Source organism: Ammospiza nelsoni, chromosome 26 (assembly GCF_027579445.1).
Source record: "Ammospiza nelsoni isolate bAmmNel1 chromosome 26, bAmmNel1.pri, whole genome shotgun sequence".
Classification (NCBI taxonomy): Eukaryota; Metazoa; Chordata; class Aves; order Passeriformes; family Passerellidae; genus Ammospiza; species Ammospiza nelsoni.
In genome coordinates this window covers 4107315-4119929 of record NC_080658.1, presented here as the reverse complement: position 1 = coordinate 4119929, position 12615 = coordinate 4107315, and the positions used below count along the sequence as shown (strand labels likewise).

Sequence of the window (12615 nt, the reverse complement as noted above, 5' to 3'; positions counted from 1 at the left end):
AATTCCTACTCAGCCATAAGGAATCCCCCTAAGAGTGACCAAGCCTGGGCCCTTCCACAGCTCAGGATACATCTAAGTCAAAACCCAGCCTCTCTATATGCCCAAATTCTGCCCCTTCCCTCTCCCATAACAAGCAGCTCTCCACAACCCACATGGAACCACAGGGGCGGATAGGCTCTGAAAACTCAAAGGAAGAATAAAAGAAAGGGCTTCAGACTCACCTTGTTCTCAAGGAGATGGAGGTGAGAGGAGTGAATGAGAGAGCAAGAAGAAGGTCCCCCTTTTATACAGCTCCTTCACTGCCCCATTCCCCCAGGCACTGCACAAGGACAGTAATTTTCCAACACATTCACCTCCAAAGCAAAATACCCGCCCTAACGCCACACGTTGTGGTTTGGTTTCCATCCGGGCTGCCATTTCACTTCCTCATTTCTGACACACTTGCTCTGTGCTGCAGCTCCTTCCACATGTGCCAGGCCAGGCCTGAGCACCCCTGAGGTCAGAGGTGTCCCTGCAGGCACAGGAGGTGCCCCCAGGCCAGAGGGTCCCTGCAGGCAGGGCATGTTGGCTCAGGGCAGTGCCTTGCCCCTATTGGCAGCTGCCTCTGCAGGGACAGCCCTGCTGACACATTTCCCTTCACAGAGAAAAGCAAGGCGCAATTCTTCCCGAGGGTTTCTGAGATTCACATTCTCTGAACCTCAGAGAAAGGGAAAACACGTTTCTTATCACTTGCTGTGCCTGTGTTTGTAGAATGCAATGTGGAGATTGTTTACCCACAGTGATGGTGGTTGTTTCCTTGGCCTGTCAGGGCCAGGTGTGTGTGTGTGTGAGTGTGTGTGTGTGTGTCAGGACTGTCACCGACAGCCACGAGATTCTCTGCAGTGTGTGCAGAGTGAGTGCTTGGCAGATTCAGTTTAGATGAAATGTATATAGTATAGTATAATAAAGTAATTAATTAGCCTTCTGATATCAATGGAGTTAGATGCATCGTTTTCTCTCCCCTTCATTGGAGTTGCCTTTGATTTACACCCAGTCAGGTATCTGGCAGGATGGAGGCACCTGTGAAGAGTAAAAGAAGTTAGAAAAGCTGGCAGCAGCTTAGGTATCCTGTGGGCAAGGATTAAGAAAGGTCCAGGAAAAACACAAGAAACCAAGAGGAGGTCTGAGCATAAGGGATGTGCTCAAGAGGTACAAAACCAGGCCACATCAAGGAGTGCTGCACTTCCCTGCCCTGCAGACATGGAGGGAGCTGGGATGCATCCCAGAGGGCAAGAGAATGCCTTCAGTAGTCAAATTTCCAGGGAGAGACTGTCCCTACCTGTGGCAAGTCATGCTCTAATTTTGGGTTGGCTGTGTGTCAGCCTTTTGGTGAAAGGCCAAGCCAGGAGTGTGTGTGATGTCTGTAAGGATGAGTCTCCCTCCAGCAAGGGCAGCTCCTGCTATGCAAAGAGAAAACAGCTCCAACACTGGACTGTAGCCAAGCCCAGAGCTCCCAACAGCCACACTCACACTTTGCCCTCAGCAGGACATTACTGTCTGCCAAAGAAGGTGGAAATCAGTGTTACCATTTTTCCCTGGTCCCATGATCCCTTCCTTCCAGAGACACCTCCAGCACATCTTCTGCCTGTGCTGATGCATCCCTGCATGGGAAATCCTTCAGTCTTTCATCTCAATACTTGAAAGGAATCCTTGGATGCCTAATGATCACGTCAGGAATGAGGCAAACAAATGGCAGTGTTGATGGAAATAAAAGCACAGCCTGTGGCGTTAGGGAAGATATTTTACTTTGGAGGTGAGTCTGTAGGAAAATTACTACCCTTGTGCAGTGACTGTGGGCATGGGGCAGTGCAGGGGCAATATAAGAGAGAGCTCATCCTCACTCTCTCATCCACTCCTCTTGCCTCAGTCTGCTTGTGATCAAGGTGAGTTGGGTCACTTTTCTCCTCTCCTTCCTGCTCCTTTTCTTTTCCTGTGCATACCTGTCACTTGGTCCTTTGCTGCATTGTGGGGCTGCTCTGTGAGAGGTGGAATGTGAGTGAGGGTCGCATGGAGAGAGGCTGGGTCTCTGCTGAAGTGAGTGATAGTCTGGGCAGGAACGTTCTGAGATTGGTTACTCTTGGCAGGGAACCTGTGGGCTAAACCTTATCACTCTCTACAATTTCCTGAAGGTTACCTGTAGTCAGCTGGGGTTGGGCTCTTTCTCCAGGCAGCACTGACAGAATGAGAGATCACAGTCTCAAGGCTCATCAAGGGAAATATAGGTTGGATATTAGGAAATAGTTTTTCATGCAAAAGTGATGAAGTTCTGGAATGGTCTGCCTGGAGAGATGGTGGTCACCATCCCTGGATGTGTTTAACAAAGCCTGGATGTGGCAGTGGGTGTCAGGGTTTAGTTGAGGTGTTGGGGCTGGGTAGGATGATCTTGAAGGTCTCTTCCAGCCTTGTGATTCTATGAAATGTGAGGAAGAACCTGTGGACATCCCTGCATCTCCAGCTTGGATGGAGCCAGAGTGTGGTGAGGCTCCTTCAAACACCTCTCATGCTCTGCTCCCCTCTTCCCTCTCTCCCAGGTGCACCTGCAGCCCCTAGCCATGTCCTGCTACCCGCGGTGCCAGCCCTGCCAGCCCTGTGGGCCCACCCCGCTGGGCAGCAGCTGCAATGAGCCCTGTGTCAGGCAGTGCCAGGACTCCACCGTGTTCATCCAGCCCTCGCCCGTGGTGGTGACCCTGCCTGGGCCCATCCTCAGCTCCTTCCCCCAGAACACCGCCGTGGGATCCTCCAGCTCTGCTGCTGTTGGCAGCATCCTCAGCTCTCAGGGAGTGCCCATCAGCTCTGGGGGCTTTGGCCTCTCTGGCCTGGGCAGTGGCCTCTGTGGCAGGAGGTCCTTCCCCTGCTGAGGCTGCTGGTGATGATTCCCGGGTGTGAACCTAAGCACTCAGCAGGATGGTTCTTCACTGGGGATGGAGCATCAGCTTGTTGCTTCCTGGAGGGCTGAGCAAGCCCAGCAGCCCTTGCAGAAGGACTCTTGGCAAGCACAGCCCATCCCTGCCTCTGTCCCCTGCCACTCTCTCCTTTCCCTCCTGTGTCCTTGTTCCCTTGTGCTCCCAGGGCTGTGAGTCCCACACAGCCATCCTGGGGAGCACCTGCTGGCCCTGCTCTCTCTCTGGATCAGGCAAGTGACACCTCCTGGGGCACAGACTCCCTTCTGTCCCTTGTGCTCTCTGCACTGGGACCTCCAGATGGACCAACCTTGTTTCTGTGTTTTGTCTCATTAAATTTCTGCTGCATCCCAGCCCATGTGTCTGTGTCATTCTTTCCTCTGCAGGTTCTTTCTCAACATGCCCAGGGGAAAATATGTTTTTAAGAGCTGTTTTTTTTGAGGGTTTGCTTGGGATGAATATGCAGTGATGAATAATTGTGACGGTGTTCACAGGGGTTTTTGGATGAGGGAAGAGATGAGGATCTGACTCCATGTTTCAGAAGGCTGATTTATTATTTTATGATATATATTCTATTAAAACTATACTAAAAGAATAGAAGAAAGGATTTCATCAGAAGGCTGGCTAAGAATAGAAAAAAAAAAAGAATGAATAACAAAAGCTTGTGGCTCGGACAGAGAGTTGGAGCCAGCTGACTGTGATTGGCCATTAATTAGAAACAACCACATGAACCCAATCCCAGATGCACCTGTTGCATTCCACAGCAGCAGATAACCATTGTTTACATTTTGTTCCTGAGGCCTCACAGCTTCTCAGGAGGAAAAATCCTCAGGAAAGGATTTTTCAGAAAATATCATGGCTACAGATAATAGCATTGTGTAGGTTTTACACAAGATGGAGTTCAATTTCACCAAATTAACCCTTCTATGGATTCTTTGCAGTTGGAGCTAGAATGGTGCTGATAACACAGAAATATTTTGGGTTTTTCTGGGCAGTTCTTGCCCAGCATCAACCCTGGCTCTCCACCCTCCTCTACAAAATGTCATGAAGGTGGATGTGGTCAAGAGCATGGGAGAGGACATAGCCAGGCTGGCTGACCCACGCTGACCAAAGGAATTTTTGATACCATGAGACATCATGGTCAGCAAAAAACGCTGAGAGAAAGGAGGAGGGGGCTGGCAGGGGAGCATTTATTAACAGATTGTTTGTCAAGAATCCTTTTTCATCTTAGTGTGAGGTGTTGAAAAATACTCATTAACTTTATTGACTTAATGTGGTGTTTGAGGTATCTGGTGTCAGGGTGGTGCAAGAAGAGAGAATTTTCTGGTGTGACAAGAGTGAAATTTATCCTGAGGTGGCTGGTGACAGCTTTTAACACACCTCTGGAGCTTCACCAGCACTATCAGAGGACAGGGGTCCAAATCACTTCTGAGAATATCACCATGCATCTGAACTACATTTAAGAACACAGTAGTTGGGGCAGACACCGAAAACCACACCTGAGAACACCAGGGCTGAGGTAGGGACCCAAACAATACCCTATGGTAATTGTCCCAGTAGTGGAAAAAAATCGTGGACAAGGAGGTGAATGGGACCAGGTCACTGATGATTTGAGTGAAGGGGAGAAAAGAGGAAAAAATCACAAGTTGTATAAATGCAATCAACCACTACCTTGCACCAGCAGACCAATACCCAGCCAGGCTCTGGAGAACACCTACTTTGGAGAAACTGCCTACAGTTTTTTGCTGAGCATGTTCTATGGCATGGCACAGCCCTTTCATCAGTTCAGCTGAACCAGTGGGAGGATTTTTCCCATGTGATTCTTCTTCCCTGGCACACTGGCAGTCCTTGAACCGTAACTTGTCACGATTTTTATATTATTCAGAGTATTATTCCATAAACTGTCAGTGTTTCAGTGGTGTTTGCAGTCTCTGGCAGCAGGGAACTTACTCAAATACAGTGGAAGACCCACTTAGGGGTCAAAAAGTGCAAAGATCTGCTGAGGGGTCTCCTTCACTCTGATGGTGTTTCCCTGACTGAGTCAATAGAGCTGCCTTCCAGTCCAGAAGGATGGCTCAGTGCAGGGCCCCCCTAATTGGACACTGACAGAGTGGCTGTTGGAATTCAGGACATCCCTCTGGCTCTTCTGGATTGCCCAAACCCCTTCCAGGGGGCTCAGAGACCTTGGCACAGAGCCCAAGACACCTGTGACTTTGATTATGAAAAAATTACCAACCTTATATGAGGATCTGTGAGCCACAAAAGTCTAAGTAGAATAATAGTTAGTTTGTCACAGGGTGGAAAATAGATTTTTTGAGGTTTTTGGAATGGGGGTTCAGGAGGCAAGATGGAGGAATCTGGGTGTGTCCAGCTTTTCTCCTTCTTCTTCTTCTTGGCCTCCATCTTCTGCTGTGATGCTGGCACTTTTAGATTGGTTTAAAGTAGAAGCTCACTGTCTAACATAGGTGATAGGTATTGGGAAGTTATAGTAAATAATGTACCCGTGGTTTTTAGTATAAAAAGATAACACCAGTGGGCCTCTGCCTGACCTGCTGAATGGACCTCGGCAGGCCATAGAAAGAATTTTATAGATAAGAAACAATAAACAACCTTGAGAATGAGAACTGAAGAGTTCTGACTCCTTCTTCAACCACCAGGCTGGGAAAAGAGACTTTCTAACACATCTTGGGGTCACTTTGACCAGCAGAAGTCCCAAGAGGTGGCTGACACAATGGTCTCAGTTTTTCTGGGGCACTGACAGACAAATTAAATATTAAGGGTCGAGGAAATCTCCCCTTTTCCCAGCATCTCTGGTGGAGCTCTAGCCAATGAACTGTGTTGAATCATTCCATCCAGCTCTAGATAGGTAGAGAAGCTTGAAAAACAGAGGATCACCCTCTAAGCATTGTCAAAACTATCCTGTGATAATGGTCCCTGCACAAGCACACCCAATAACCCCCCATGTCATTTTGTGAGGGCGTGTGCAGGGGAAATGATGACAAAAAGGCAATGGCTCAAATGCAGTAGAACTTTAATGAGTCAAAAGATGAAAACTAGATAAATCTGAGTTAAAGGAGCACCAGATAACTGTGGTGAAGATCTCAGAAGATGTCCATCTGCCTGATCCAGAGAGGGAGCAGGGCCAGCAGGTCCTCCCCTGGATGGATGTGTGGGACTCACAGCCCCAGGGAGCGCAAAGGAGCAAGGAGAGGGAAACAAAAGAGGGGAAGAGGGCAGAGTCAGGGATGGGCTGTGCTTGCCAAGAGTCCTTCTGCAAGGGCTGCTGGGCTTGCTCAGCCCCTCAGGAAGCACCAAGGCAATGCTCCATCCCCAGTGAAGAACCATCCTGCTGAGTGCTTAGGTTCACACCCTGGAATCATCACCAGCTCCTTCAGCAGGGGAAGGACCTCCTGCCACAGAGGCCACTGCCCAGGCCAGAGAGGCCAAAGCCCCCAGAGCTGATGGGCACTCCCTGAGAGCTGAGGATGCTGCCAACAGCAGCAGAGCTGGAGGATCCCACGGCGGTGTTCTGGGGGAAGGAGCTGAGGATGGGCCCAGGCAGGGTCACCACCACGGGCGAGGGCTGGATGAACACGGTGGAGTCCTGGCACTGCCTGACACAGGGCTCATTGCAGCTGCTGCCCAGCGGGGTGGGCCCACAGGGCTGGCAGGGCTGGCACCGCGGGTAGCAGGACATGGCTTGGGGCTGCAGGCGCACCTGGGAGAGAGAAATGAGAAGCAGAACAGAAACTGTGGATGAAGAGCAGTCTTGCACTCAACTAAGAGTGAGATAAGTCAGAGAAAAAAGACAAGTTGGAGAAAAAAGCTGGGAACTTTGCAGTGAGATCCACAGGTATCCCATTCCTTTCTGCCCAAAAGAACCCCCTGGACAGCAACCAAGCCCAAAGAGGTTCCTTCCTCGCCCATTGCCATGAGACACTTTAACAAATTTCAGCCTCTGGTGGTGACAGAACTTCCTCCCCTTCCCTCTCCTATTATAGCAGTTCCAAGACCCCACATAGGACCCCACATAGACACTTAACCAAGTTTCTGATGATGACAGAACTTCCTCCCCTTCCCTCTCCCATGACAGCAGTTCCAAGACCCCATGCAGGAGTGGAGCAGATATGAGCTGAGGTGCATTGGAGGAATAGGACAAGAAAGAGGAAAAAAGCTTCAGACTCACCTTGTATTGAAGGAGATGGAGGTGAGAGGAGTGGATGAGAGAGTGAGGAGAAGGACCTGCTTTTATACTGCTCCTGCACTGCCCCAGGCCCACAGACATTGCATGACAGCAGTAATTTTCCTGCAGACTCACCTCAAAAACAAAATGTTCTACCTGGTGGCGCAGGTTGTGTTCTGGTTTCTGTCAACCTGTGCTGCCATTTAATTTCCTCATTTTCCACATTCCTGCTCTGCTTTCATGTGCTGAGATGAGGCACCCAAGGATATCCTTGGTGATGCTGTGTCAGTGAAGGCAGAAGATGTGTTTGAAGTGTGGTGGGGTCCCATGAACACAGGGGGTGTTGGCTTGGAGTGAATTGCAATTTTATACAGCTCCCCTTGCAGCAAGAATTTTCAGCTCTCTTCCTATTATTGAGCTTTTTTTTCTGGGGAGAATGTTTGCCAGTTTGTCTGAGTATGCAGGACTAGGGACAATCAAAGCCTGGCTGGGTATGTACCAGAGCAGAATACAGAGAATACAGAATATAGAATACAGCAGAACCAGAACAGACAAAATACATGATGGGCACAAGAAATTCTTCCAGGTAGCTGAGAAGTCCAAAGGCTGACTGGAGCAGCCTCACTGAGGACAAGGGTTACAGGAAAAGTGGAGATACTCAAGGAATCCTTGGCCTTGGTTTTTACTAGCAGGAATTGCTGTCAAGAGATTGGGCCACTTGGAAAGTCACCAGCAGGAAAGGTTTACCTGCACAAGTTCTACTGGGGGAAGAAAAAACTCCTTCTGGAGATTATTTGCTGCTAAAGAGCTTCACAGCAGAGAGCAGGGGTTCTGGAGGGCACCATGGGACAGCCCTGGGCCCTTATGGAAATGGCATCTGACAGTATCCTGGGATGCCCATTTCAGATGATGGAAGGTGATCTCAGAAGTGTGGAGATAGAGGAGACAATGCCTCTCTCAGTCTTCACCTACAACATCTCCCAGGCTGCTGCATCCCCTAAAAGAGTTCTGAGAAGGTGGGGGAGCCTTCTCAGCAGTGAATGGGTGTCAAAAAAAAGACTGCCTGACAAGAGTCAACCAGTGAAAGCCTGCTAATGTATTCTGGGTCATGGTTTCTATAAAGTGAATTAATGACTGTCTGGAGAACTGGGCCACAGAGGCCCTCTAGCACTCAAGAAGAACAAACAGCAAGATCTGCACTTGGAAATTAAAAACTTCTTCCAGCAGAATGGGCTGGAGACTGAACTATGCTACAGTCCTAGAGCCTCAGCTCTCTTTTCTCTTGTGAGAGATGCCTTGGGGAGAGGCTTGGAGGGTGCAGTGGATGCACAAACCTCATCCTGCTGGCCAAAGACACCTTGCTGTGTTGAGGAGCTCTCCTGAATGCTCTGTGGAGGGATAGGAGGGGTTGCAGAAAAAAATCTCCCCACTGGTTGGGACTCATCAATGGTCCCTCATCAATGGTGTATAGGAATGTGCCCTCTGTTGATGGAGTGACAAAACTATCCTTTGTCCCCTTTAAAAGGAAAGAAGCCCAGAAGTTTCTCTCCTCATTTGGGTAAAAAGACATTTTATAGACCTAGGGGACTTCACCTCAAATTTAAGGATAACCAATTGGACAGGGGCCAAAAAGTCCCACCTGAGCAATTCACTAGAAAAAGAAGAGAACAAAGAAATTAATAGCTTTTGTGAGGTGTTTTACCAGCAGCAAGAACCTCTTGCACCTGGATTGGTTTTTCTCTGTAAAGAGCTTTGTTATTTTGCCTTTTATTAAACCTTTTTGTTTCCAACATTGCAGCAGAAGCCATGGTGCTGATTTTATGCTTCCAAAGGTGGCTGAGCTATTCTGGGTGAGTAATAGCCCTCCAAGAGCTTCTGAGACCTGGCTTGAGGAGGCAACTCTTACTCCTATGCATTGAGTATTCTCTTGGCATCTGTGCTTCAGCACACCTTGTTTGCCATGCCCAAAAAGACTTGCTTAGAGAGCAGCCCAGCAAGCCTTGGGGAAGCAGGAACTCGTCCAGCTCCCTAATAAATGAGAGCTGTCAGTGATAGCCCTGCAGTGCCACGCACCTCAGAACACTGACGGAGGGGATGCACTCAGAAAAGCCCTGGGTACCAAACCTGCTCTCAAACCACATCAAGGAGTGATGCACTTCCCTGCCCTGCAGAGACAGAGGCAGCTGGGATGCATCCCAGAGGGCAAGGGAATGCCTTCAGCAGGCAAATTTCCAAGGGGAGACTCTCCCTACCAGCAGCAACTCATGCTCTAATTTTGGGCTGGCTGTGTGTCAGCCATTTGGTGTGAGGCCAAGCCAGGAGGGTGTGATGTCTGCAGACCCATGGCCCTTGCAGGGACACAATTGCCCTCCAGCAAGGGCAGATCCATCCATAACCCATGAAAAGTGGTGCAAGAACTGGGCTGTACCCGAGTACACAGCTTCAGGCAGCCACCAGAGCCATTGCTGACAGCATGAGCTTCTTGCCAGCACTCCCACAGCTTCAGGGGCTCACAGGGCAGTCAACATGTTTTGCAAAAGTCTCTCATGCTGGTCAGGGTTTAAGGCATGCAGCCAAAGCTCTTGGCACTGTGAGGAGGAGAGAGGGACAAACAAGGTGCTGTGCCAAGCATCAACACACCCCTCATGTAGTGAGGGGAGACCACACCAGAATTGTGATCATGGTCCTTAGGAAGGATGACATTTTCTTTCTTCATGTTGATGGACATATGAGACTCCCAGAGACTGCCATGAGAGGAGATGACTCTTCCAAGTAAATCTGTAAAGGATTGAGGGAGAAGGAGAAGTCATTTCATTAGGCACAGGAGCCTTTGTGTACCCAAGACAGACCCCTGCATTGGCAGGGGAAGAGCCAAGCCTTTCTGCAGTGGGGTTGGAAAAGAACATCACCAGATTTCCCAGTTCCATGTCCTACATCTGCACAGACCCCTCCTGCACCTGAGGGTACATCTTCTGGTGACAGGGGCATGATCAATTTGGAAAATCATTGGATCTGTCATCCTGGAACATGAAAGGAGCCTGCATAGCATAATGGGTGCGTCAGAAACAAGGAAATGCACTGGCAATGGTGATGGAAAACAAAGCACAACCTGGGGCATTAGGTGGGATATTTTGCTTTGAAGATGAGTCTGTTGGAAAATTACTGCCCTCATGCAGTGACTGTGGGCCTGGGGCAGGACAGGAGCACTATAAAAGGAGTTCCATCTCCTCACTGTCACATCCACTCCTCTCCTGCACACAGTCTCCTTGGGAACAAGGTAAGTCTGAAGCTCTTTATTCCTCTTTTCTTCATTCTCATCATTGTGCTTCCATGGGATTTTCCAGCACAAAGTTGTCTTTGTCCTATACCTGGTTCTGGGGTCCTTGCTTTCTATACTATTCCCTTGCTCTCTGTGGGACAGGGAAAGGTGCAAAAGGGGGGACATGGAGAGAGCTTGGAGCTCAGTTAGGTGTCTCCTGTGGCTTGGGCTAGGAAGGGATCTCCCAGAGCTTGGTTGTGTTTTGCAGGTCTTTTTTGGAGAGTTGTGGAAACCCAGGGCACTAGGAATATTTTTCTGTCTGCTCTGGCATGTCCTTGTGCCCAGGGAAGCACTGACTTGGACCCTCATTCATGGAGAAAACTAAACTTCAAGATAGACTAGAATCCACAAAAGTGTAAAATAGATTATAGAGTACTGTATGTGCATCCCTTCGTTAGAAATTGAGGTTTTGGGATTTTTAGTATGTTGTGGATGGATGCAAGAGGGCACAGAGTGTCATCCGGGGTTTCTTCTTCATGGTTCTTCTTCCTCCTTCTTCATGGATTTGGGTGGCATTTTGTAATTGGGCAGAAAAGTCCACTTTGGGATCAGTTATTGGGTTAAAAGGGAAAATAATCTAGGTGTCTGCCATTCGTGTGCTGAGATTGAGGCAGGAAGAGGTGAGAGGCAGGATGGTAGAAAAGGCAAAGAAGGTTTTATTCAAAAGAACCGTGTGGTTTTTATAGAGTGGTACAGTAGATTCTATTCTATTGGCTAACTAACAGAAACATCCATCTCATGCACTGTCCTTGAGAGGAACAGAAAAAGAAAGTAGAAAAACAGCACCTGCAAATTGTTTATAGTCAACAATTTATCACATCTTTCCAGCTCCCTAAAACCTCTCACAGCCTGCTGTGAGAAATGCTTGCCATTCCTCTCTCTCTGTCCCATGGCATCCGCAGGTGTCAGTTCTTAATTGGAGAGTTTAGTCTTAAAAGACCTTGTAACCAGAGATTATTGGTCATTTTGTGCCTTCTAATGAAAAGCTGCCCAACTCACAGTAGTGAGACTGTTTTACTGATAAGAAATAATAAACGTCTGAGTCTGAACATGAATTACTGTCCCAAGTGCGTTCAGTCCAGACTCAGAAAAATGGACGACTGGGGCCCCACAGAGAAGGAGAAGCCTGTGGGCCTCCTTATGATCCTTCCAGCACTTTGTGTGAGCTGTATTCTCTCCTTTCTGGTGGTGTTACAGGCTTGTACTCACTTGTGCTTTTCTATCCCACTTTTCTGTCTCCCAGGTGCACCTGCAGCCCCAAGCCATGTCCTGCTACCCGCGGTGCCAGCCCTGCCAGCCCTGTGGGCCCACCCCGCTGGGCAGCAGCTGCAATGAGCCCTGTGTCAGGCAGTGCCAGGACTCCACCGTGTTCATCCAGCCCTCGCCCGTGGTGGTGACCCTGCCTGGGCCCATCCTTAGCTCCTTCCCCCAGAACACCGCCGTGGGATCCTCCAGCTCTGCTGCTGTTGGCAGCATCCTCAGCTCTCAGGGAGTGCCCATCAGCTCTGGGGGCTTTGGCCTCTCTGGCCTGGGCAGTGGCCTCTGTGGCAGGAGGTCCTTCCCCTGCTAAAGAAGCTGCTGGTCATGATTTCAGGGTGTGAACCTAAGCACTCAGCAGGATGGCTCTTCACTGGGGATGGAGTATCAGCTTGTTGCTTCCTGGAGGGCTGAGCAAGCCCAGCAGCCCTTGCAGAAGGACTCTTGGCAAGCACAGCCCAGCCCTGCCTCTGTCCCCTGCCACTCTCTCCTTTCCCTCCTGTGTCCCTGTTCCCTTGTGCTCCCAGGGCTGTGAGTCCCACACATCTAGCCAGGAGAGCACCTGCTGGCCCTGCTCCCTCTGTAGGGCAGGCAGATGGACATTCTAGGGTTCTCAGAACCTTCTAGGGTTCTCAGCCACAGCCACGGGGCACAATCTCTTATCTGTCCCTCGTGCTCACTGCACCATGATCATAGCTTGAAATTACCTAATTTCTCTCTCTTGACTCATTAAAGTTATGCTGCGTTTGAGCCATTGCTTCTGTGTCATTTTTTCCTGCAGATGCTCTCCCAAGACAACCAGGGAAAGAGATGTTGCTCAGTCTTTGTTCTGGGAGGCGTTTGGGGATGGCTTTGAAGTGACTGGTAACACAGGCTTGCAGCAAGTTTCCTTAGTCAGACACTGGATTAATTTCTGC

The 12615-nt window shown here is 49.4% G+C and overlaps 3 protein-coding genes across 3 annotated transcripts; 2 read left to right on the top strand and 1 right to left on the bottom strand.

Annotated features, from left to right (window-relative positions):
• The first annotated feature begins 2591 nt into the window (after window positions 1-2591).
• LOC132084124 (feather keratin 1-like) lies at window positions 2592-2897 on the top strand. Its single transcript, XM_059489126.1, has one exon. The coding sequence runs from the start codon at window positions 2592-2594 to the stop codon at window positions 2895-2897; it is 306 nt and encodes a 101-aa protein (XP_059345109.1).
• Window positions 2898-6330: 3433 nt separating this feature from the next.
• Window positions 6331-7249, bottom strand: LOC132084267 (feather keratin 1-like). Its single transcript, XM_059489336.1, has 2 exons — window positions 7126-7249; window positions 6331-6657 (listed from the first exon to the last, which is right to left on the bottom strand). The coding sequence occupies exons 1-2, from the start codon at window positions 7222-7224 to the stop codon at window positions 6331-6333; spliced, it is 426 nt and encodes a 141-aa protein (XP_059345319.1). The 5' UTR covers window positions 7225-7249.
• A 3015-nt stretch (window positions 7250-10264) lies between these two features.
• On the top strand, window positions 10265-12011 carry LOC132084255 (feather keratin 1-like). The gene is made up of 2 exons (XM_059489323.1): window positions 10265-10399; window positions 11685-12011. The coding sequence occupies exons 1-2, from the start codon at window positions 10265-10267 to the stop codon at window positions 12009-12011; spliced, it is 462 nt and encodes a 153-aa protein (XP_059345306.1).
• The last annotated feature ends 604 nt before the right edge of the window (window positions 12012-12615 follow it).

Bases quoted from the DNA above. Each gene is read 5' to 3' on its own strand.
- LOC132084124 (XM_059489126.1), top strand. From the start codon at position 2,592: ATGTCCTGCTACCCGCGGTGCCAGCCCTGCCAGCCCTGTGGGCCCACC.
- LOC132084267 (XM_059489336.1), bottom strand. From the start codon at position 7,224: ATGTCTGTGGGCCTGGGGCAGTGCAGGAGCAGTATAAAAGCAGGTCCT. The intron at 6,658-7,125 runs GTGAGTCTGAAG...TCTCTCTCCCAG, and splicing joins TCCATCTCCTTCAATACAAG to GTGCGCCTGCAGCCCCAAGC.
- LOC132084255 (XM_059489323.1), top strand. From the start codon at position 10,265: ATGAGTCTGTTGGAAAATTACTGCCCTCATGCAGTGACTGTGGGCCTG. The intron at 10,400-11,684 runs GTAAGTCTGAAG...TCTGTCTCCCAG, and splicing joins ACAGTCTCCTTGGGAACAAG to GTGCACCTGCAGCCCCAAGC.